Source organism: Halictus rubicundus, chromosome 5, assembly GCF_050948215.1.
Source record: "Halictus rubicundus isolate RS-2024b chromosome 5, iyHalRubi1_principal, whole genome shotgun sequence".
NCBI classification, from domain to species: Eukaryota; Metazoa; Arthropoda; class Insecta; order Hymenoptera; family Halictidae; genus Halictus; species Halictus rubicundus.
Window position 1 is genome coordinate 19,346,109 of NC_135153.1, and position 26,633 is coordinate 19,372,741.

The 26,633-nt window shown below is 44.5% G+C and overlaps 1 protein-coding gene across 3 annotated transcripts in view; it reads left to right on the forward strand.

The window, feature by feature from the left end:
* Nucleotides 1-26,633, forward strand: part of Hnrnp-k (Heterogeneous nuclear ribonucleoprotein K) — a 346,733-nt gene that overhangs the window by 104,118 nt on the left and 215,982 nt on the right. For all 3 annotated transcript variants that reach the window (XR_013082338.1, XM_076788669.1, XM_076788668.1), the window contains exons 4-6: nt 6,739-6,854; nt 12,099-12,155; nt 18,400-18,443. Coding sequence is in view for 2 of the 3 variants with exons in the window: in XM_076788669.1 (XP_076644784.1) it covers nt 6,744-6,854; nt 12,099-12,155; nt 18,400-18,443 (212 nt within the window). In the remaining variant the exon portion in view is untranslated. The remainder of the gene's footprint in view (nt 1-6,738; nt 6,855-12,098; nt 12,156-18,399; nt 18,444-26,633) is intronic.

Consider the following 26,633-nt stretch of genomic DNA (forward strand, 5'->3'; position numbering starts at 1 on the left):
TTCCAAAGATTTATTATAGGATCTTAAATAGAAGGTGAAAAGGCAGTATTCTATTTAGAAAAATGTACGTGGAAAATAAAACAGATAGTAGAAAGTACAGTGCGATTTTTATGCAAACTTGAGCTTGTATGTCATGGTTGTTATTTCATTCTTAATAATTTTCGACAGTTCCAAAGATTTATTATAGGATCTGAAATAAAAGGTGAAAAGGCTGTATTCTGTTTAGAAAAATGTACGTGGAAAATAAAACAGATAGTAGAAAGTACAGTGCGATTTTTATGCAAAATTGAGCTTGTATGTCATGGTTGTTATTTCTTTTCTTAATAATTTTCGACAGTTCCAAAGATTTATTATAGGATCTGAAATAAAAGGTGAAAAGGCTGTATTCTGTTTAGAAAAATGTACGTGGAAAATAAAACAGATAGTAGAAAGTACAGTGCGATTTTTATGCAAAATTGAGCTTGTATTTCATGGTTGTTATTTCTTTTCTTCATAATTTTCGACAGTTCCAAAGATTTATTATAGAATCTTAAATAGAAGGTGATAAGGCAGTATTCTATTTAGAAAAATGTACATGGAAAATAAAACGGATAGTACAAAGTACAGTGTTCACTCGATATATGACTACAACATCGGATCTACCCAAGGACATATATCGTCTAGAAGATACTATTCTTCGATCCACGCGACCTTGTACTCCTCCATACACTCTCGAGCTTCTGGGACAATTCCGGGACTTCGGGTAGGGATTTGTGACATACATCGAGAAAACACTGTAGACGTCACCTTTCTCCATCAAGAAAGAATGTTAACCCTTTGCACTCGAAGCCATTTTAGCTCTAAAACGAAACATTTCTTCCGACCTAGAATATTTCCCTTCTACATATATTTTTTCATACTATACATACGAAAATGGTGCAATTTACTCGTAGAGTACTGGAATGTTTAGTAATTTATTAAATACAAACAAATTTAATAATGTAAGAAATATTTTGAATAATGATACAGCAATCTTCAGTGGCGCCTTACAGTCGCCATTCGAGTGCCAAGGGTTAACATTTCGATGAAGTTCAGTGCTAAGTACCGTGTATAGAGATTGTCCTAAAGCGTGTTCGTTTACGAGTTTAATGCAAGAGGAAACTGCATCAAAGGAATTGTTATCTCTCGGAGCGAACCCTTCGGCGGTTGGAGAGCTGCAGTTCCACGTGACTCTCTCCCTCTCCCTCTTCCTCTTCAGGGCGAACAAAATTAATGTCGAGACTCGCAATCGGCGGATCGTTAATTGTGCGGTACCGGGCGACGAAACGAAACGAAACGCAACGCAACGCAACGCAACGCGCCGGGAATGCATATTACGGAAGATACCGACTAATGAAATGCTCCGCGCCATATCTGCAAATACCGACGTTACGAGTAATTTAGTCGAACGTTAATTAGCATGTAACGAAGGAGCGTAGTGGGTCGGATCACGGGATTTTCATTGTTGGCTAGCGGAGTTCGTATGCGAGTCGCGCGTTCCCGATTCCTATGCTAAACGCGTATTATCGCATTATAGTCGCACGAGCGACCGTCGCCGTCACGTTCCGCTTCGTTTTCGAGGCGGCGACACCCCACCGGGGCACGGCCGAGAATTTTTCCGCGCGTGCCGCCCGAGGATTGATGAAATTCCGCAAGCGGGTTCGCGACCGTTCCCCACCGCTCCTATCAATCCGCTCGACGGTGAAAATACGGAACGGCTGCAGCGAGCAGCATAATCGAACCGATGAAACCATTATTCCCGTATTTATTAAGACTCTGTTGGGACTTAATACAGTCCCATAGATCACAAGGAGAAGAAGCATACGATTTCACGTTTATTTTATCTCGGAAATCTATTATATTTCATTTGCTAGTTACAGTATTTTATTCTGAAGACTAAACCTACAACCGGTTTTATATTTTACAATTACCCCGAAAGTATGAAAATTCATTTATGGAAAATAGTGGAATAAATTTGCCTGTCCAAGCAAGCATTCAAACTATCGAAAATTACGGACAATTTCAATAAATTCAGGGTTGCCATTTTTGCGAGGCAATGTTTACCAGTTAATACTAAGTAGGTTCGATGTTAACTTTGCACCAACCTCTGTCACCTTACAGTCGGAGGAATTTTTATTTCGCAGGATTTCGCGCGCGAGACGGATCCTAGTCTCTTTTCGCAAAGCTCTGCAAGCTCGCCGTGATATCGGTATTTCTCGCCGCTGCGACGCTATGACGTCATAACGTTACTCTCGTAATCTTATCGCGTTCCGGAGCTGGCTGCTTCTCGTCGTCGTTTAAAACGCGCTCTTTACGACGGTCCTTTAGCACGCGTTTTATTGCCAAATGAGTTCTTGCGTAAGCTTTTATTAAGAGCCACCAGACCACGGCTGGCTATATTAGAATGCACGCGGAGAGGATATGCTCGCTGGTCCGAGTTAACGTGCGTCGATGCTCGAAATATTTGTCCCGAGTGCTCGCCGCTGCTCTCCCCGCGACACGTCTTCCAATTTTCGAACGCCTCGCGGTTTCGATCCCGAGATGCTGCCGGTATTTTCAGCCCCATTGGATCCCTATGGGCGCCAAACTTACCCTATAGCCGGGGTACTATCACGCCATTTCATCCCCTAACGGCACCACAGTTGCTGCCGTGATCTAGTCTTCGGTAGACGGTACCCGCGTGGCCTCTTCCATGAAACTTGTTCACATTCAATAGTGCTCGATGCCAATAGTACCGTGATACCGATTTTCACCGGAATTTTTACTGCAGTTGCCAATCCGATCAGATTATATTAGGGGTACCCATCAGTAATCAATTATTTGCAGAGAATTTGTTTTTCGCCTTCAGTTCTGTACCAATCGTTGAGATATTGTAAATATTTTAAGAAATATTCTAAAAAGTATAATTTTTTTTGCAACCCTGTAATAAAATGGCGGCGTCCGTACCTTCCGAGGATCATATTCGTCATTGCGTACTTTTTCATTTTCATCCGGGATTTAATGTAACAACAAAGAACATTTGCGATGTTTATGGAGATGTATCGAAGGTCAACAAGTGTCAACGTTGGTTCAGAAGGTTTGCTGCTGGCGATTATGATCTCTCTGACAGGCCTCAAAATAATTGATCACTCATGGGGCCCCCCTAATATTTTTCCCCCAAATAGTGCTCCGGATTATATAATAAATGAAGAAATAAAAACTTGAATTCACTACAAAGTTTGTTTTAGATTTCAAAATAATTGATCACTCATGGGGCCCCCCTAATATTTTTCCCCCCAAATAGTGCTCCGGATGATATAATAAATTAAGAATTAAAAACTTGAATTCACTACGAAGTTTGCTTTAGATTTCAAAATAATTGATCACTCATGGGGCCCCCCAAATAGTGCTCCGGATTATATAATAAATGAAGAAATAAAAACTTGAATTCACTACAAAGTTTGTTTTAGATTTCAAAATAATTGATCACTCATGGGGCCACCCTAATATTTTTCCCCCAAATAGTGCTCCGGATGATATAATAAATTAAGAAATAAAAACTTGAATTCACTACGAAGTTTGCTTTAGATTTCAAAATAATTTATCACTCATGGGGCCCCCCTAATATTTTTCCCCCCAAATAGTGCTCCGGATGATATAATAAATGAAGAAATAAAAACTTGAATTCACTACAAAGTTTGTTTTAGATTTCAAAATAATTGATCACTCATGGGGCCCCCCTAATATTTTTCCCCCCAAATAGTGCTCCGGATGATATAATAAATTAAGAAATAAAAACTTGAATTCACTACAAAGTTTGCTTTAGATTTCAAAATAATTGACTTACTTATGGGCCCTCCTAACAGTAGGGTAAAGTAACTCTTCTTTAACACTAGGTTTGCGGAGCACCAAAAATCGTATCTTTATAAAAATAACGTGAATGTATCCATCAAAATTTGTAGCCCTTTTTTAAATAACATATACACAAAGAAATCAATTTGTTAAATAATTCCTCATGGATTGCGTCTTTGCACTCTCAATATTCCTAAATTAAAAATATTAGAATCCGGTCATTTCGACGAGTCCGGTAAATCCAGCGTTAAAAAAAAAACTACAGTGCAGCGACGAGTATCAAGAATATAAAAATACGCTATTCTGCTGCTAACACAGAATTAGATCGTCTACGGACTCTATAGTTGGCGCACAGCGATTAACCACCACCGCCAGTATTATACTGCACCATTCGATCTTTTATTATGGATTGTACTAAAGTTTGCAACTAATCCCTGGCAAAAGGAGCGATGAAAACTCGGCGTTGTTTCTCAGCGGACGTTACACGGAGAATTAGCAAAGATAGTCCGGTAAGAAATCAGGAGATTAGGTCGAAGTGCAGTCTGACCTCATTAATTACGAAGTTATTAAAACCGGGCCACCGATCTTGGGCGGAACCTCTGGCGAGCACAGCTTAACCCGGATGATCGATGAGAGGTCGACGATCTACGCGCGATTAGGATACCACGCGCCATAGTAAGCGATCGCGAACGGTAACGTCTACGGTTTGGAATTCGACCGAAGAACACCCGGTACAACGATCAAGCGATCTCGTTCCCGGGATAATTGACATTTCGATCGAACGGCAGACAAATCGCGAACGATCTCGATCGTTTACAACCGCATTCTTCTCCGGCGTCTGGCTAATTCGCCTAATTATCGCCCGTTTCCCAGTGGCTCGCGCGAGTCAACCAATTCCACTCGTTTCCCCGGGAACACCGTGAACTTCCGACCCTTTTCAAACCGCTACACAAACATAATATCGTTTCCCGCGTCAATAGCCCTCGGGATCTCCTAATGATTTATGCCGCCGGCTTCGCCAACTTCGCGTAATTCGAATCCGCCCTCGTGCTTGCGCGTTCCCCGGGCTGTTGAAATTAATTTTCAATATTTTTTTTTTTGAGCCGATGATCAGCGTCAATATTGGATCGGCAGGTCTTTGTTAATTCGCTGGAAGCGCGTAGATCACCCAGCGTTACGACTGAAACGAAGGTCGCCGTTTATTAATTAATTCGAGTTGCGCACGACCATGTTCGTAATGACTCGGAAAACTTGGAACGCTGCAACTGTCCGTCATGATTAGACTGCGGATTTTATGCATTTATGACAAAAATTGGTAAGCGCCATTTAAAGCAGTGGACATATTAAAAAGATTCAAGGACGCCAGCATATTGATTTTAGCCTACTAAAATCAATTAAAGAAAGAAAGAAATTTTCATTTCGCTCCTGTGTCCTGCAGTCAATGCAAATATTTTTGCACAAAGATCCGCAGTCTAGTCATGACTATATACACTATATATACTCATGGACCAACCTGCCCTGGTCTCCTAAAATAACCTCAAAAATTTATCGGCTCTCTTTAATATCTTTTAATAGTATTTGTTGGGATATTCCGGGACCTTGCTGATTTATTATACTCGTTAACTTTTGGTAACATATATATATATATATATATATATATATATATATATATATATATATATTTTATAATGAATGAACAATTATATTACTCTTTCTATACTTATATTTTGAACACCAGAAAAACGACTCTCGCTCACTTCGACTCTCATCTTTCTCTCCTCTTATACATTCATACTTCCTCACTCATCCTCTTAGATGGCGCATAGCTCGAGAGTATAATATTTACTTACATTCCAACAGTATTAGCTATCTTTTAATAGTCGGTTCATATTTTCTTGTCTGACTTTCCCACTCTAGGTCTTACATGCTCATAGTTTTGCACGATCGTGTGCTTTCACGTATACGGAATAAGCAAATACAGTTACTCGATATATGTCCAAAACGTGGGTCCAGCCACGGACATAGATCGTCCAGGAGATACCATTCTTTGATCTATTCGGCCTTAGACTATTATAGGCCCCACTGGGGGTATATTCCGCGGCAGTGGGGATAATTCCGCGACATATATCGGCGATGCCTCGGCGACATATATAGAGAATTCAGGGTACACAAGCGTCTATGTCCCCGAAGGGTTAATTCGGTGGGGCGTAATTGCGCCATGAATCGCGGAGCCAGGCGCGTGCGTTTCGAGGATTTCTTGTGACGCGTATCGGCCGAGAAATATCGCCGTCCAGGCCGAATTAATGGCCGTTTCCGTGCGACCGGGTTCCGCGGCAAAAATACCGGAAGCGATCGAGTCTCTGTGTCACCGGGGAATCCTCGTTCTCCGATAAGTCGGCCGAGAGGCGGCGTAACCGGGGCGAGCGTGTTCCCTCGTAAATACGTCGAGCGGGTGCGGGAGCGTTCCATCAGTTTCCCATAGTATCCGCGCCATTAAATCGAACCGGCCGATTTAACGGACAATGAATTACGAACGGCCGCCGCAAACGGACAGTTACGCGAGCGCGGGACGTGTTTCTAGGTGTTTATTACGAATCGGACCGCGTCGTTTCCGGCCGAGTTTTCTCTGTCTCTCTTCTAATCGATAATTATCAATTTTTACTGAGCATAAAGATCGTCGCGCAATCTACTAGTCAGATGACAAATCTGATTCCGAAGCCGAGCAATGTCGATGCAAGTCAGAGGGTTAATTACTACCTCGGTCTCGATGCTGGCGAACTTGATGATTGGCCTTCGAGAGCCCTCGAATCGACGACTATCGATTCCGATACAGGTCCGAAACGGAGAGGAGCGGGTTGATTGAACGTCGATATCCGATTTGTGTTCCAGAAATAATGAAGAGAGAAGCTGATGCAGGCGCAATGACAGGCTCTGGAGGACCAACAAGTCCTCACAAGCGTTACAGACAGGGTGACGATGAACTCCGTCTACTGATCCCCAGCAAGGTAAGGCAAAAGCTCGACTTTTCACGTACGGTTGTCGAACTTCCGCGGGAAAGAGAGGAATGCGACGCGCGCGTCGACGAGATACCGTCGAATTCTCTCTCTCTCTCTCCCGAGGAGGAGGATCAAATATTTAACGGGTCGTCTGTTATGCAAATTCGAAGGCAGACGCGTGGTGAAACTTGCTTAGAGTACTTTCTAACTTCTGGTGAAACTGAGCGTGTACTTTCCAATTCCTGGCTGCTTTTAGAGTTTCGAAAGGGATTTCTGAACGGGCCCCGAACACCGCCGTGTTCCTGTCGGTTAATGAATCAGGGAACGGGCACGCTCGTTTTCTATCCGCCGAACAGGCAGAAGCGCGGTTCAATTCCAAGAAATTGATCCCCCAACCGCGCCGCGAAAGGAGATAACGATCCGGCTGTCTGTTTTCTCTCTGGACGTCGAAACGAGACGCGGAAGAAGAGCCTTCTCTTCGGCCAGATAAGGCACACAATGCGTCCGCACGTGTGCGTGTGTGTGTTGTCCTCCGCAAGTCCTTTTTCCGCGGCATCTGAGAGCGATAGCCGCCGTCTGTGTTTTCCATTCGTTTCTTCATCCACGCATCAACGCTACCGGTAAAAACCTGGCTCGGCGAACGCCGAAGCCTCGCAGTAGCACGTTCTTCCGGTCATTGTCGCCACGCTCGGCAGACCGTTATCGGGTTTCCTTCGACTTTCTTTCGCCAGGGAAATTCCAACGATTCCACACGGTCCTCTCTCTTCTTCCTCGCTGCTGTTCTTTCGAAACAGTGGATCGTTTCTGTCGACGCGTTTCAAGGGAAAAAGTTAGACTGCGCATCTTTATAGCCCAGACTCCGTGGATTCGCGGTAAGGTAGAGCGACCACGTTACCGACCAATATATAGGCGAAAAATGGTTTTACTTGTATGAGAATATTTTTCGCCGGGGAAAGGGGAAGGTTCAATCTAGCGCGCGCTGGTCGTGAGCCGACGAGATTATGATATTTGGTAATACAAGCGTTAGAAGTGGGCCAAAAATTATATATGTCACAAATGTCTAGTCGATAAAAGTCTCGGAACTATGCGCAATGCTCGAGTGACCTCGGTCGCCGAGGAGTGTAAGCATAACACGGGTCGGGTATATCGGTGTGAGACCGGGAGACCACTACCGATCCAATAACAAAACTTGTTTATTTTTCGTTATTTTTTATGGAGCGTTTATTAAACTAAACTATCAGTTCCTTCGGAACACTTTCTGAGGAAGTATAAAATTTGAAAAACATTTTTAAATGTATAAAAGTTTCGCAAGAACAAATGTCTTCTTGAGAGCCAAGACTCTGTGGATTCGCGGTAAGGTAGAGCGACCACGTTACCGACCAAAATTGGCGAAAAATGGTTTTACTTGTATGAGAATATTTTTCGCCGGGGAAAGGGCTTGTTGGAAAGGGGAAGGTTCAATCTAGCGCGCGCTGGTCGTGAGCTGACGAGATTATGATATTTGGTAATATAAGCGTTAGAAGTGGGCCAAAAATTATATCCATTAACGAGCAAAACTGAGTCTACACTATTTAAAGCAACATAACTTTTTAAAAATTAGATGAAATGACTTGAATTTTATTGAGAAGTTAGAAAGATTAGTTTATTAGACGAGGTGTAAAAAATTTTTGAAAAAGGTTTGAATTGGTCGGAATCGCAAAAGAAATAGTAAAAGTTGGTTTTTTTAGCTTTTTTATCTGAGCCTGTATGGAAAATTTAAAAAACGTGCTTGATTCGCTTGAATAAATTATATCCATGCTGAAAGTTTCACCGATATTGGTTAATTCGTTTACGATTAATTCACTGTATTCGCATTTAGAGCCGTCAAGATTCGCGAACCGACGCGATATTTGGTTGGGACAGATCCTCAACAATGAACAAAGGTGCAAGTTGCTACACAAACTATACTTCTTTGTGCAATATCCGCTGCCAGCACTCATGTTGCTCTGTAAGACCTTCCACGTCAAAACTGTTGAAAAGGTGGAATTCACATTGTTCATTTTTCTAGAGAATGCATTAAAAAAAAAAAAAATTCCGTTGCAATGGTTATAAGAGGTTGTTTCCTTCAACTTTCCATCGGTGTCAAAGCTGCTTTGTTGAACTCGTTGTTATACGCAGGTTGCTCGCGCATATGTAGAAATATGCAAAACAGTTAGCAAGGTGGTTGATGGTTTGCTAACCGTGTTTTGCATTATGAGCTGTTGCTTTACCTATTAATTACTGCCGCCTACTATACTATGTATATGTGGGTGTGAAATCTGCATTGAGGTGGTTTGCGAGTTTCTGGATTTAGGTAATCCTGTGCTCAAGTCGGATTCGTGCGGTATTATGTAGTAGTAAATCAACGTCTACAGGCTGGTTGGCTGCAGTTTGTTGGAAATGAACTTCAACTTAGGGATTCAAAAAGTGCCTTATCGAATTTGCAAGAGTACTTTATCACGAAGAGATTACAACAGTTTTTACTCGATATTTGTCCAAAACACGGATCTGGCCACTGACACTAATTGGCCTTTAGATACTATTCTTTGATCCACGCGACCTTGCACTCCAGTAACTTCTTATACCTCGCGACAGTGGGTATAGTTGTAGGACTTTTATCGGCTAGGCCTTTGGGACACATATCGGCCAGGAGATACTATTCTTTGATCTTTATACACCTCGGCGACCGAGGTCACGAGCTTCTTGGCCACTCACAGGGTATACCTCGCGGGAGTTTGGATAGTTATGTGACTTTTATCGGCTAGATTTTTGAGACATATACCGAGTAAACACTGTAATCGATTGATAGGGTGCACCAATGGATTAACGTCTTCTAAAACCTACCAGTATTCATCATAGAATATGATTGGTAACCTGATCCAGCCGACTCATTGCAAACAGGTGCCACGGATCTTCAAACAATAAGATCCGCATCAAAGATCGATCATTGTTCCGGACTGGAAAAAATTCGGACAAAGGAGAAGAAGTCCTTTGACGTTCTCCCATTGCGTTCCGGTTGTCCGGGCCCGATCCTCTCCTTGGATGAGATCTCTCGAGCCGACTCTCCCTCTCTCGATCGCGATCGGAGCGGTCGCGCACCAGCGACTCGGTACAATGTCGATCGCCTGTTGGGCGGCACGGCCACGCAATCAGGATCCACGGGAAAAGGACTGTCGGTGTGTCAGGGTCGATCGGCCCTGGAAATCGACGACCGGCGAGGAGATCGCGCCGCCTCGTTTCGCGATCGGGCGGCGTACCCGCGACACACATCTTGGACCACGGCCGGAATGTAATTATCGCTGGCCGGCGAGCGTTCGCAAAACCATGTCGCAACGCGACTTATCGTCGCTAATCGCCGGAACGCACGGGGCGGTGTGCTCGCTCGCTCGTCGACAATCGATCGACCTTCCGGCCGGTGTTTCTCGGCCGAGATCGCCTCGATTCCCACGAAAATTGATCGCCCCGGGGAGACCGACCAAAAAGAACGGAGCGAGAATGGAACGCGCGCGCTCCCGGATTAACCCCTTCGCCTCTCCGCTTTCGTACCGACGAGATCGATCGTCTCTTAACGCGCGCACTTTCTGATCTCGGCTCGATCGCGACGCCCTGCCTCCATGAAATATCGCTGTCCATCGATCACCCTGCAGAACCCTCGGGCTACGAGAAAATCCGCTTTTAATCGGTAAAATTGTAAAATTGTAAAATTGTTTTAAGGGGCTGTTCAATTTATGAAATAGAAGCGGCTATACCTGGCTATGTCATATACAGTGAATTCTCTGTATATGTCGTCGAGGCATGGGGCGACGAGAAAATCGGCAAAATTGTAATCGCAAAAATGTAGAATTGTTGCAACGTTTTAAGGGACTGTTCAATTTATGAAATATAAATAGCTACATCTGCTACGTCATATACAGTGTATTCTCTGTATATGTCACCGAGGCATGGGGCGACGAGAAAATCGGCAAAATTGTGAAATTGTTTTAAGGGGCTGTTCTATTTATGAAATAAAAATAACCACACCTGCTACGCCATATATAGTGAATTCTCTGTATATGTCGCCGAGGCATGGGGCGAAGAGAAAATCGGCAAAATTGTAATCGCAAAAATGTAAAATTGTTGCAACGTTTTAAGGGACTGTTCAATTTATGAAATACAAATAGCTACATCTGCTATGTCATATACAGTGAATTCTCTATATATGTCGCCGAGGCATGGAGCGACGAGAGAATCGGCAAAATTGTTGCATTGTTTTAAGGGGCTGTTCAATCTATGAAATAAAAATAACCACACCTGCTACGTCATATATAGTGAATTCTCTGTATATGTCGTCGAGGCATGGGGCGACGAGAAAATCGGCAAAATTGTAAAATTGTTGCATTGTTTTAAGGGGCTGTTCAATTTGTTAAATAAAAATAGCCACACCTACTAAGTCATATACAGTGAATTCTCTGTATATGTCACCGAGGGATGGGACAACTAGAAAATCGGCTTTTAATCGGCAAAATTGTGATCGCAAAAATGTAGAATTGTTGCACTGTTTTAAGGGTCTGTTCAATTTATGATATAAAATTAGCCACGCCTGCTATGTCATATACAGTGAATTCTCTATATATGTCGCCGAGGCATGGGTAGACGAGAAAATCGGCAAAATTGTAAAATTGTAAAAGTGTCAAATCGTTTTAAGGGGCTGTTCAAATCATGAAATAAAAATAGCCACACCTGCTATGTCATATACAGTGAATTCTCTATATATGTCGCCGAGGCATGGGTCGACGAGAAAATCGGCAAAATTGTAATCTCAAAAATGTGAAACTGTTGCATTGTTTTAAGGGGCTGTTCAATTTATGAAATAGAAGTGGTTACACGTGCTATGTCATATACAGTGAATTCTCTATATATGTCGCCGAGGCATGGCCGATAAATGTCGCGGAGTTATCCCCACTACCGCGGAGTATACCCCGCTGAAAATATCTTAGAGGAAAATGAGCACTGATTTGCGAAAGTGGAAGCTCCAGTCCAAATTATCACAATTTTTCGAAAGTCGAAAGTGTAGAAATATTTTTTGGATCCCCTGTACATACCTTCTCCTTCCCCTAAGAGGTTGTAAAGTGCAAGAGAGTTCGAGCAATTACGGTCCATAACTCGACTCGACCTGTCGATCGTTTGTAAGCGAGAACGATTAATTCCAAGATGTAACATAATAATCGTTCGTAACATAACAATTGTTTGTTTCAGGTGGCCGGTTCGATAATCGGCAAGGGTGGCCAGAATATCACCAAACTGAGAAGTCAGGTAAGCTGTTGCTACATCCGTTTCTCGATTACACGTCCCGTCTTCTCGTTCTCTCTGTTTCTCGCTGGCTCGTCTTCGCGGCTAGTCGAAGACAGAGAAGAAGAAGAAGACGGAGAAACGTATACCGAGCAAATGTCACGGCGCGAAGAAGCTCGCGAGAGACTGAACATTAACGAACGTTGAACAATGCGCAACGGGGACTGCCCGCGCGAAGTCATCCGCGGGTTTACACGCTTGCGATTAGTATTTTCACGAGCTTCTTGACCGCCGCGGATTCTCGCACCGATCTGCTTGCGAGCGAAAATTATATCGGGGCTGATACCACAGGCAGGAGTCGACCGACGACCCCCCTCCCCCGATACATATCGGCGGTCCACGCCGAAGGATCGATCGATCGATCCCGCGGCTCCGATTACCTGCCACTCAGGGGAAGTTCCGAGAGACACGTGTGTGGATGGAAGAAGTTAACTTAATTCGAATCTTTTGTTTGTTTTTCTGTTTCCCAGATCGTTAAGAGGATCTCTCGCGCGGACAGTTAAATGATTCCTATCTCTCGTATCGTTTCATGACAGCCATTATTCCACGCACGTACGATACGCTGTCGTCTCACACATTTGGTTCCTGAACTGGGAAAGTTTCCTTCGTCTCCCGCAATTACGGGACCCGCACGCGACCAACGTTCATTTCCTTCTTTTCTTTTTTTATCTTTTTGTTTTCCATGCGATATATTATATATGAAATATATATATATATTTATATTTATATTATATGTATATATGCATATCTAATATCTTCTCTCTTCGCTTTTCACGATCGATCGTCACGGAGTCGATTATAGACGACCGCGTAACGCGCATCCGAAGCGACCGTCATACCGGAGAGCACGTGGGCGTGATACGCTGCTGCATCCGACCCTGAACGCTCGATCAACGATGCGGCTCGTGTGGCGACCAGTAAAGCCCGTTCCCCACTTGCTCCGAATTCATTCTCAATGTCCGTACCCTAAGATCTCGAGTCCGATTCAACAACATCGTCCAACATGAATTTCACTCTACAATATTCACCGAGAGCAGTTCCCCTAGAGTTCGAGCTCGAATCCGTTAACGGAATCGTTAGATCATTTCCTGCTGAACAAACAGATACAGCAGACCTACGTACAACACTCTCAAAAATTTTTTTAGAGAGACTGTACAGCAATCAGCTCAAGTTTTCCAATTGCTGTAACATGTAAATATATCTGAAAAATGAACAGTGGGTGGCAAAAGTAGAGGGTTCGATGATATTGTTCTAATATTTGTTGTTACAGTGATTTCTCCATATATGTCGCCAAGATCTGGAGTATAATTGTCGCGGAATTATACCCACTACCGCGGGGTATACCTCGTGCGAGGTTACGAAGGTCGAGAAAGACCGTGTAAACGTAACGGGTGTCTCCTGGACCATATATGTCGGTGGCAAGATCCGTGTTGTTGACATATATCGGGAAGTCGCTGTATTCGAATATACCTTTTGGATCCACTGTATTTAAAATTTCAAAATCTTGAGATTCTGTGATTCTGTGTCTCCTGGACCATATATGTCGCTGGCAAGACCCGTGTTGTTGACATATATCGAGTATTCACTGTATTCGAATATACCTTTTGGATCCGGTGTATTTAAAATTTCAAAATCTTGAGATTCTGTGATTCTGTGTCTCCTGGACCATATATGTCGCTGGCAAGACCCGTGTTGTTGACATATATCGAGTATTCACTGTATTCGAATATACCTTTTGGATCCGGTGTATTTAAAATTTCAAAATCTTGAGATTCTGTGATTCTGTGTCTCCTGGACGATATTTGTCGCTGGCAAGATCCGTGTTGTTGACATATATCGAATATTCACTGTATTCGAGTATACCTTTCGGATCCGGTGTTCTTAAAATTTCAAAATCTTGAGATTCTGTGATCCTATGTCTCCTGGACGATATATGTCGCTGGCACGACCCGTGTTGTTGACATATATCGAGAAATCACTGTATTCGAATACACTTTTTGGATCCGGTGTATTTAAAATTTCAAGATCTTGAGATCCTGTGATTCTGTGATTCAGATTCTCCAGATTTTGGATTCCTGTTTGCGAAACTAGATCGAACTCGAGGAAACTCTTCCGGCGGATGTTCCCGACGAGGGAAGAGGTGTTTTCATTAGTTAGACGGTGTTTATCGATGATGAACATAACCTACGGTAGAATGACCTGTTCGGCACCGGTCGGAGGCGTGCAACGGGCTTTACGAGGTTGGTCGCTTGATTCGGGTTGCGCAACGTCGATTGTTTTTCCACGTGGATTTCTTTCACTGTCCTTGAGACACGCCGTCGAGAGAGACTCACCCTGCACGAACCAAATGGTCGAAGGAACGCCACGAAAGTAGGTCTGCGAGGCGGTGACCGTTTGTCCGCGGGACGAACAAGGGGAAGCCCAGCCTCGATCCGCGATTATTTCTCGCTCGGGTAACGGCTTCGCGGTCGTGGAACAAACCGCTTAGGCGAATGATATGAATTCCGCGGCGATCGTGCGTCCAACGATCCAACGAGATCGGTCCGAACGATCGCTCGACACAACGACAAAAAAGCTCCACCGATTCTCGGCCGAAACAGCCGCAAAACGCGAGCTCGAAAGCTCGATCGTACACCGCCTCCCTCTCGTACACACTGTTTGTTTATTATTGTTCTGTTGTCTTTTTTTTTTTTTTCTAATTTTTTTCTCTCTCTTCGTAACGCCCGGGGACCCTTTCCGTTTCGCACGATGGGACGCAGGCAAGAGAGACGTCTCGAGCGCGACCGGGGCAGGAAGTCGAGTGGATTCGACGCGTTCGCATAACTTTTTAAACTTCGCGGGAGAAAACGGATCGTTCGCGGATGTCTTCAACTCCTCGGCAACGATCGCGGTCCTGGAGAATTTGTGAAATGCTGATGACAAATTTTTGCAAGAAAAACCGTGATAGCACGAACACACCTTATGTATACCATATTCGAAATACTCTCGCGTGCTGGTATATGAGAGACAAGATGGTCGCTCGTGGCCGAGGGGTTGAACCGTTCTGACGCGGAGTTTACGATCGGAGCCGTTCGACGACTATCGAGATTCATGGCCGGTTCGTCTACGAGGCAGCGTCGTGCAACTGCGTTCGAGATGCACACAAAGGAGGCCATAAATATCGGCGCGATCAGCGACGTTCTCGGGTGCCTGGTGCGCGTGAAATTAACCGAACGCGAACCGGGCGAACCCCCCTCCCACTCGACCCTGTCCCCGGTCGTAAATAATCGGTCGACAGAGACCCATTCGTTTGCCTGAGTTTCACCGTGCGACGCGTGCGACGCGACCCGACGCTGCCCGAGATTCGTAGGTGACACGCACCTGCCTGCAGCGCACCTCCAAGGTGGATGAGGTGTCGTCAGGCACGCGTGGATGCAACGGCGGAGAGATCCGAGGAAAATGTGTCGCGCCTCGCGAGAAAAGGTGCACAGTTTCTCCTGGGGGAAAACAATACTCTCGGCCGTGTCCCAACTTTTGGCAGCGAGCTCCCTGCGGGGGCTGAGTAGTCCGTCGTTGAACTAATGGGGAATTGTGCGCCGCTTTCGGGGACTTTGATCTTCGCGAAGGGCTCCATTCAAATTACCGACAAAGCTCTCGCTGTTTCCACCGACGGGGTAGTCGCCGACGACAATGCGTTTACCAACAATCATGACCGGCAACAACTTTGACAGCGTCCGACTGTTGTCCCGTATCGTTTGCAGTTGCTAGGGAGAACCACTCAATTAAAGATGCTCGACTTCTGTTGTTTTCGCATGGTAATCGAGATTAGAATTCGCGGAGTAGTATACACTGATTTCTCTATATATGTCGCCAAGACCTGGACGGTAAATGTCGCGGAATTAGCTAGGGAAAACCACTGAATTAAAGATTGTTTTCGAGTTTAGAATTCACGGAGTAGTATACAGTGATTTCTCTATATTTGTCGCCAAGACCTCGACGATTAATGTCGCGGAGTCATCTAGGGAAAACCTTTCCTTAGCTAGGGAAAACCACTGAATTAAAGATGCTCGACTTCTGTTGTTTTCGCATGGTAATCGAGATTAGAATTCGCGGAGTAGTATACACTGATTTCTCTATATATGTCGCCAAGACCTGGACGATAAATGTCGCGGAGTTATCCCCACAATTGCGGGGTGTATACCCCATTAGGTGCCACGAGGTGGTCTCCTGGACGATATTTGACGCTGGCAAGAACCGTTTTGGTGACATATATCGAGAATAACGCTGAATGAGAATCAGATTTGAGAAATTACATATATTTTGCGTTTGTTCAATCTGTGCGATCATGTGGAAGATCTTTCGAAACGCGTACGGGGAAGAGACGGCGAGTGTTGTTTGCCGATTAATATTGTTGTCGGTCAAGGCCGGTGTCGGTGAAATCGGTGTCGGTGATTTTAATGCGACCCATTGAAAGCGAGCCTACGGGGTCGGAGAAATATTTGCAAGTGACACACTTGGCACGTTCGCCCGTCGCGATCATCGGCGGAGTCTCTTCGAGAAATCGCAGTCGATCTACGCGTAATTCGATCGTCGAGTTTCGGGGGGTGGGGGGAAGTTTCGTGCGACTCGCGGGATCGCACGCGTTAATTATTAAGCGTCCCTTCCATTAGCCGTTTCGGTTGAACTGACCCCGATTGACCTGGGCCATCGGCGGGACAGACGTCTCCGAAAGGGTTCTCGGGATATTTACGGGAACGCGGAAATGGCGGGGCTGATTCCCGACAGTAGTTAACGCAGTTCCGTTTCTCTGTCCTGCGCGCGATTTAACGATACGGTTCGATCTCCTTCCGCCGATTAATTACGTCCATGTTTCCGACCCGAGAAAGTCACGAGACATCGATTTTTAACGGCAGACGCGGTCCATATCCGTTCACCCGCATTTGTTGCTGCGTTCGCGACAAAATAATTGCGGTTTTTCCTCTTGAATTTCATAGTTGTACACTTCGTTTCCCAATTCGAGAGAAATGTTATTCTCATTTTTCATCTTGATCAGCGGATAGAAATCGCAATTATTTTCCAACCGACTCTTCAGTAACAAAATTACAGTGATTTCTCTGTATATGTCGCCAAGGCACGGATGATAAACGTCGCGGAATTATCCCCACTACCGTGGTGTACCGCCATGGAGGGGCCACGAAGAGACTTCGGTAAACGTAACACGACTCGGCTGTGTCTCCTGTATAATACGCGACATATATCGAGAATTCACTGTTCTTCGCGGTTGATGAGCGACGCATAGTGGTCCGAGGACGCGATTTTAATGGCCAAAAATCCAAATGTCATTGGAACTTTCTGAGAGTTGGTAATCACTTGTTTTTGAGGTCACTGACAACGAATCTGATACCAAAAACTCAAAATGGCGGATTCAATACTGTGCACATAGAGTTTGCGAAATTCGCTTTAAAGAGACACACATATCCACATTTTGTTGATTATATTTTAGTTATTATTATTTATTATTATTATTTATTCTCGTTTTTGTGATCTCACCGATTTATTGACAGTCGAGGACGTCCTCTAGATTCTGTATCCTCTGTATTCAAAAGGTTACCCTCGATTCCACAATTCTTCGAAATGATTAATATTTTGGATTTTGAAGGTTTCGAGTGTTTCGTTACTGTATAGCAAAAAACTTTTTCAAAAATTGATTTTTGGTCAGTAAAATCGCATTCTCAGACCACTGTGGCGACGCGTTTGACCATATTCGACGACATTCGCGGACGTTCGCGAAAGTGTCAGCGCGCAAACATTTCTCCAGCCCTGGGCGCGAATCTAGGGAAGCTGAAACATGGGTTTCCGGATTGGACTTAGGCGAAACGACAATGATAAGAGAGATGGTCGTAGGGAGAAGACCGACCGGTCCGTGCATACGGCGGAAACGGGAGGGTGGAGATGGTGGGGGGAGGGAGGGGTTAATTAGACGATTAAGCCGCGACATTAATCCAGCCGTGAGAGACGCGATGTCTAACTTGGTTGATGGTTTGTGCCCTGGCCCCGCCCCAACCCCGGCGTTGCCCCCCTGGTGTGTTGCCCTGCCGTTGCCCTGCCGTTGCCCTGCCCGGAACGACGGACCCTGACTCGATCGGCAAATGGACCACCCTACCAACAATCGACAACAACCACCAACCAACCACCAATGAACCAACCACCAACCACCACGGCCCGACAGTACAAAGCCTCAATCATTGTACCCGATTGCCCCGGACCCGAACGGTAATGACCAACACCACTACTTAATGTCTTATTTTTCTTTGTCTCTAATTACAAGAATACCTAAAAGCGCCGATATAATACGGATCGCTGTGCCGTTTCTTTTTTTTTTTTTTGTTAACCGAACGACAGCGTCCTTTTTTTCTCTTCTCTCTTCTCTCTTAATCTCTCTACCACATTTTCTATTACTCTTCTCTTTCTCTCTATCTGACTCTCTTTCTCTATACTCTCTGTCTCTCTCTCTCTCTTTCTCTCTCTCTCTCTCTCTCTCTCTCTCTGTTCTTGTTTCACGTTCACTTTTTTTGTACCTGTCTCTGCCTGTCTCTGCCTTGTCTTAAACGCCTGTGTCTGTTCGTACGTCTCTTATAAGCCTCTCTCAACCCTGTACGTGTCCTCGACCACCGTCGCCGACGTTTCTGCGCCATGATTCATCGCCGAGAGCCAACCATGTACGCGAGCTTTTCACCGAAGAACACGCGCGAGCGATATCCCCGACGCTTGTTGTTCGTGACTACACCTGCCGCCACGCGGTTGCATGTCCTCTCGCTCTCTATGGCTCCCCCCTTTCGATCGGAGATCACCTCTCTCTCTCTCTCTCTCTCTCTCTCTCTCTCTCCGTCTGTCCTCCAACCGTTACTACTCTGTTCCTCTCCGTCCCAGTGGCATCTACACCGAGCGACAAACTGATGGGACACCCCTGAATTTTTAGTGTCTCGAGCCTGCCACACTACTGGCGAACAAAAGAAAGTTCAAGCAGTACGCAACCACCGCCATTTTTACGAACTTTTACCTGGAGCAGAAACGAATTTTTTTTTTGTTTTTTTTAGAAATGTCCACATCTCGGAGCGAGAAAACTACAAAAGGGAAAATTGGCAGTTTGTTTAACACTAGATTTACGGAGCACTAACAGTGGCTAGTTTGGAATATTTTATAAAAATACCGAGAATACATTCAGGCAGATTTTTAGCAGGCTTTGAATAAATGTGTTAAATAAATTTCGTATAAATGCATTTTTGCAATCATAATAACTGTAAATTGAAGAACATAAAACCCGTCATTTTGACGGGTAAATCTAGTGTTAAGGGGTGCCTAATCTCGTTTAGTTTGAGATAGAAAATTGTTGCGTTACTGTAGGTGAGAAGCGCTTCGTGTGATTTTTGTGCAATTATCTTTATTTCAGTTACGATTTCCAGAACTTTTCCAGGCTGCCACGATATCTCGTGAATTAGTTGCTGATTATTCTTCAAAGTTTATACTCTGAGAGTAGAGAGACCCCCTTCTCTGAAAGACTGTCTCCTTATTAAACCACTCGAATGGCGACTGCAAGGCGTCACTAAAAATTGCTGTATGATTGTTCAAAATATTTTTCGCATTATTCAATTTGTTTGTATTTAATCAATTACTAAACGTTTCAGTACGAGTGAATCACGAGTAAACGTATATGTAGAAGGGAAATATTCTAGGTCGGAAGAAATGTTTCGTTTTCGAGTTAAAATGGCCCTGCCAGTGCAAAGGGTTAATACGTCATTGCTAGACTGCGGATTTTATTCATTTACGACAAAATTGAATGGGCGCTGTTTGAACTAGTAAAAAGATTGAAAGAATTTCAGAACATCCACTATTTCCATCTTCTCAAGATGACTGACGGAAGAAATAAATTTCCATCTTGCTTCCGCGTCTCCTGCAACCGAAAAGTTTTCTTTCGCATAAAGATCCGCAGTCCATTCATTACTTATTATTACTGTCTCCTTATTTAATACCTCATTGCTAGACTGCGGATTTTATTCATTTACGATAAAATTGAATGGGCGGCTATACTTGAACTGGTAAAAAGATTGAAAGAATTTCAGAACATCCACTATTTCCATCTTCTCAAGATGACTGACGGAAGAAATAAATTTCCATCTTGCTTCCGCGTCTCCTGCAACTGAAAAGTTTTCTTTCGCATAAAGACCCGCAGTCTGCTCGTTACTTTTACACGATCTGCCATTGTCCCACGACGTCGAAAGGGTTGGATTTGCCTAGTTTGGAGATCTTCATCTCCCACTGATGACACAGAGAGCATTCGCCCAATCTCGTTCGACCGAAAATCACAGTTCCGTTGCAGCCGCGTGCGGCTTGTGCAAATTTCTCTGCTCCACTTTCGGGAAGCACTAGAAATCCAGGGGTGTACTATTATTTTGTCGCCGAGTGTACGGTACCCACACCGAAGCTTTTACCATCGCTACAAATTGAATGGAAGGTCCGCGGCCACCCCCCCCCCTCTCTCTCTCTCTCTCTCTCATTCTCCCTTTCGCTCTCTCTCGCGACGCTTCTCGGAATTCCCACGAAGGGATTGCGCGCAGATTGAGAGCAGCGAATGGTTCCGAGCTGGAACAGAAACGTCGAGGTCCCCCGGGGGTCTGGGAGAATGATTATGACGGATGGAGCCGCGCCGGAGATTGCTCCCGTCCGAATTTGAACCGGGGTTTCGAGCCAGACGACCTTCGGAGGTGTGTATGTGTGTGTGTGAGTGTGTGTGTGTGTGTGTGTGTGTGTGTGTGTGTGTGTGTGTGTGTGTGTGTGTGTGCCTCCGCTGAAGAATACCTGCGAGGAGAGCGAAAGTTCCGTGGAACTTGCGCGGCCAATTAAACATCGATCCCGCTCCCTTCGCGTCTCGATCTCGACAATTCTGATTTATTTAAACGACTCTGCCAGTTGTCAAAAAAGTTTCGAAATCAATTTTGAATATTCCGACTGCGAATACAGTGTTTTGCTCGATATATGTCAACCTCGCGGCACTTTCCCGCGACGTATATCGTCTAGGAGATACTATTCTTTGAACCGCGCTGAACGTCCTACCTGACCCTTACGTTTACGCTTCTCTGCCGGGGATAGTTCGGTGATTAGTATCGGGGCAGGTGATTGCGACATATGTCGAGAGAAGACTGTATTTTAAATGATCAATATTCTTTAACGCTAGGTTTGCGGAACATTAAAAGTGGGTATTGAGAATAGTGTCTATCAAAGTTTTCAGCCATTTTTTGAATAATATGTACACTTAAGGAAATAAGTTTGTTGAGTAATTCCACGGTAGATGGATCTTCGCAATCTCAATAATCGTGAATTAAAAATATCCCGTGAACCTAGTGTTAAGTATCCAGTGTAATATAAATTGGCCAAAATAATGATTCATAATAGTTCGTCGTAACCAAAGTTTGTTAACCAAACGTTATCAATTCTTGCGTATTCTTTTATCACAATCCCGATGAAAGTATTGGGTTCTCCGGAAAGTTCGTTTTTCTGTAGGTGCCATTAGGGTAGGTCTGGATATGTCGGAACGATTGAAAACAAACGTGTACATAGTCTGAAAAGGGTGATCTTGCAGACATTTTTAGAAAAAAGTTTGATTAGGATACATCAATTTTTGTTAGTTTTACACGCTCTTAAATATGGAAGGGAAGAGAGTGCATTATAGGCATTCGATGCTTTTGTCTTCCACAAGCTGTTGGAGCTTTTAACCAAACATTACAGCCTCAGATTCTCACCTCATTTAGGTCAATAAAAAATTCCCATAATGACAAAAACTTTAACTCTTTGGTCGACATGAAAAATCACATTCAAAAGTTTCTCGCCGTGAAACGCAAGTCGCGTGAAAGATGGCGAAAGATCATGGGACAAAATGGCACCTGTAATAACTCAACAAATGTATATCGAAATTTCAAAGTACCGCGTTTGAGTTTCCCTTAACCCTTTGCACTCGAAGCTATTTTAACTCCAAAACCAAATACTTCTTCCGACCTAGAATATTTCTCTTCCATATATCTTCTTTTCATGTTATACATAGAAAAATAGTGCAATTTACTCGTACAATACCGAAATGTTTAGTAATTTATCAAATACAAACAAATTTAATAATGTAAGAAATATTTTGAATAACGATACAGCAATTTTCAGGGGCGCCTTACAGTCGCCATTCGAGTGCTAAGGGTTAAAAATCGGCAGGAATTTTCCGGACAACCCAATAATAAAATAGCGTTCGACGGTCCCGCCATTTTTTCGCGAACTTTCCTCTCGAATTCGCACTACCCCCACCCCTCTCCGTTTTCCGAGCGTTAACCAAACTAAAACCTATTTCTCCCGGAAACTTTTCTTTCTCCGGGCTCGCGTTGCTCCTTTTCTAATTGCACACGTAGAACTAACACCTCCTCTCGACAGTTCGAGGACTTCCGGCGGTACGATCGACGCAAGAAAGTCGAGAGTATGGTTCTCGTTATTTCTCGTGTTCCGGCCCCGGAAGCTTCTCTCTCCCCTGCTTCTTGCCTCGAGAACCGGCTGAAGAAGCTTGGCTAGTTCTCCCTGCAACTAGCCGAGCTATTGGACGTGTCCCTGCTAGAACATGCTCGCAGCATATGCTCGTCATTCGCGATGAAATTCGATCAGTTCTCGCTCCACAAATTTCTCTTTCTAACCCTTCGCACTTAGCGCTATTCTAATTCCGAAACTAAATTTTTCTTCCGTCTTCGAATATTCTCATTCTATTCACGACTTCCACATATAATATTTAAACGTTTAGCAATCTATTAATTACAATTTTTTTGTAACAAATATTTCTTGTAATATTTCCTGCAATTTCTTTGAAATAATGCCGCAACAATTTTTAGTGGCGCTTCAGACGGCAAAGGGTTAATACCAGGTCGTCCCATAAGTTCTTGCACCATTTAAATTCTAAAAAGAAAATATGGCCTCTTCTGGCCTTTTCGGCAAAGACCGTCACTATAAAATTCCTGCGGTTTTTACTTCTCAATGGTGAATGATATAAACATATCCACGAGCTTACGGGACGACCTAATGTCTATCAAAACAATTCACTGGCAGTGTCGCGCAAATTTTGAGCATTTCCAATAAATTGTCCTAAACGGCGCGGCGCTCGGCAGAGCTGCCATAGCAATCTGTGCCGCCCATTCGATGGAATAAACGCAGAGATACCGGTTCGAATAGGTTCCGGACACGTTCACCCAGTACTCCTCTATTCACCGATTGTTTTCTTTCCCTATCTCTCGAGCAAACTTCTCTCCTCTGTCTATCTGTCTGTCTATCTATCTATCTATCTGTCTGTCTGTCTGTCTGTCTGTCTGTCTGTCTGTCTGTCCGTCCGTCCGTCTGTCTGTTTGTCTGTCTCTGTTTTTCGTTTCTCCTTGGATTGTGTTCGCGCGCGCGCGAGCGACGACACTCTCGGACACCAGAAACACACTCGCAGAGAACACTTCACGAAAACACTTCACTCGTGTTCTATATGTCGGGGATACACGTACACCGTTGTGTCTCTCTATCTCTCTCTGTCTGTCTCTCCTTCTGTATCTTCTCTAATTTTGTTGTGGCTAACACACGGATGCTTAATCCGTGGAACGTGGCAGCTGCCGTTTCCACGCTTAACGTCTCGAATATTATCACGCTTACTTTCTAGGTACGGCCCTGTCTCACCACCGGCCATCCTGGCAGAGAGCTGCCGACGTGATTAACGAATAGTTCGCAAGTCGAAAGTCATTACCGTCCTCTTTCTCGGACCTTTCGTTGCCGCGCGCATACGATTGGCGATGCGATCACAACGAAAACTCTCTTTCGAAAAAGATTTCACGGTGGAAAGAAAATCTCAAATTTATCAACGAAGCCAATCGCCGTTTGACACTAAACGCACCACCACCGGTCGAACGATCGGTTCTAGAGTTTTTATTTGACAATTTTCGAAATTATGAAGATGCTTTCGTGAGTGAACGATTCAGTAAATATCTTTGGTGGAGCACGCATCGCAATTAGAACCGCGCAAAGTCTAAGTAAATTAAATCTTGTCGGTTTTGTAAGGCAACATGTTGTCAGATTTACAGCTCGGTACGTTTAGTGTTAACGCTAAACCTACCACGGTCAAATGACCGATTTTATATTTTGCAATTATTGAACTTATGAAAATTCGTTTATGGAAAGTAGTGGAATCAATTTCCTTGTCCAATCATTTATTATATGGAAAATTACGGACAATCTCAAGAAATTTAGGGTTGCCATTTTTATAAGGCAACATGTTGTCAGATTTACAGCTCGGTACGTTTAGTGTTAACGCTAAACCTACCACGGTCAAATGACCGGTTTTATATTTTACAATTATTGAACTTGTGAAAATTCGTTTATGGAAAGTGGTGGAATCAATTTCCTTGTCCAAGCATTTATTATATGGAAAATTACGGACAATCTCAAGAAATTTAGGGTTGCCATTTTTATAAGGCAATGTTTATCAGATACTGTTTATGCTTGGTAGGTTTAGTGTTCAACACAGGCAATTTTTCAATCTAGTACTCGAATACAGCGATTTCTCCGTACATGTCGCCGAGGCCTGTGGGATAAACGTCGCAGAATTGTCCCCACTGCCGCGGGGTGTACCTCGTGAGGTGCCCGGAGCTTCTCCGCCCTTTTTTCAAGTATACAAAAATTTGGAGGTATTCTGTTCTGTTCCGTTTTTAAAAGGTCAAATCTTTTCGACGATTGCGAAACGGAATAATTTCAAGCTACACTTAATCAAATATTATTTATAAAATATACGCGACGAGGCCTCGGTAAACGTGACACGGCTCGGCTATGTCCCCTGCACGATACAAGACCCTCGTTGACGACATATATCGAGAATTCGCTGTACTTTTCGGACCCGCTGTATAAAATTAACTTGCTATCGAAGCGAAAGAGAATTTCGTTTGTCGCTCTGGGAGCTCGTCGATCGTTCGATCGAGTGATCTGGATCGATGGCGGCAACGAAAGGGTAGTTCTCGATGCACGCGGTACTCGGGAGGTTCTCGGGCTTTTTTCGGGCCAGGTTCGACGGGGATTTTCGCGCGGGAAGCACGCGGCGCGGACGCGGGAGTCTGTTCGAACGTACATATTTGTTTTTTTTTTGTTTGTCATTCTTTTCCACCAACGTTAATTCGATCTCGCAATTAAGAATATCACCGGAGCGAGACGCACGAGCCTCGCCATCGGGCACAGACACGCGCGTCGGCTGCTAACAAGAAATTTATCTTCGTTCCCGGGACGTCACGTGCCGGGGCAATAAATTTTTTTATCGCCGACTATAAAAGTCCTCCGGGCCGGCCTTAATGCGATTTCTATTCGCGAGAGCGGAGAACGTGTACCGGAGAACTTGAACGGGAGGAAGTTACCCCGCGGAAAGTTTCCCGTATCACGAGCGACGCCGACGCCGACGACGCCCCCGTCGAAATTTACGGTGATTCCCCGGTAATTCGATCGTTTAATCGCGACGGAATATTACGCCACGAGTTTCCGCCACGACGGTTTCCCCCGTGTCACGGTTAATAAAAAGAGGATCGGCGAGATAGATCTCGCAGGGATCTCCAGGTGAGAGAGATCCTCCTCCTCTTCGTCCGCACACCTGCCCGGCGTTAGAGATCGCGAGGGCCCGAGAAAACGGAGAAAAGGGACTTTCCCTTTCCAGAAGCGAGCAGCACGCGCGAGAAGATTTCTCTCTCTCTCTCTTTCTCGAAGAGATAAATCTCAGGGTGACGTCGAGAAAACGGACGTTCTTAGCCAACGATCGACACACGACAATCGTCGTCGATCGTCGTCGATCGGACGTCGCGCCCCAAGAACCGCGTCTCTCCTCTTGATCTTTTCCTTTGTTTCTTTCCGTTTTTTCGTTTCTCTGTTTTACATCTCCCGCGGAACGCACACATATAAACCGGGCACATTCTCGAGGCGATGACTTTCGACCGTGTACGTCCGTCGAGCACCACACAAATCTTCTCCGTTTCAGCTTGTTTCTGTGTGCGTGTGTGCGTGTGCGTGTGCGTGTGTGTGTGTGCGCGCGTGCGCGCGCGCACCTGTGTGTATTATCTGTCACTCCTAAAAAAAAAATTGGGGGAAATTAGGGACTAGTTGGTGATGGCCGCTTTCACGGTTGTAGAAGCCGCCGACTAACACAACGTTACCTCGCGGGCCGCGTCATCGGCCGATGATTGCGTGACCTGAACGCCTGCCAGGGGAGACGAAAAAAAAAAAACACCCGTGATTAACCCTGCAACTATGTGTGTTCAGGGGAGGCTCGCTGAACTCGTGAACTTTCGACCGCTGCTACTACGCTTTGCGGGAAGGAATTCTGGAAATATTATTTATTTTTAATCCACGGTTCTGTCTTCAACAGACGTGTAGTATGAT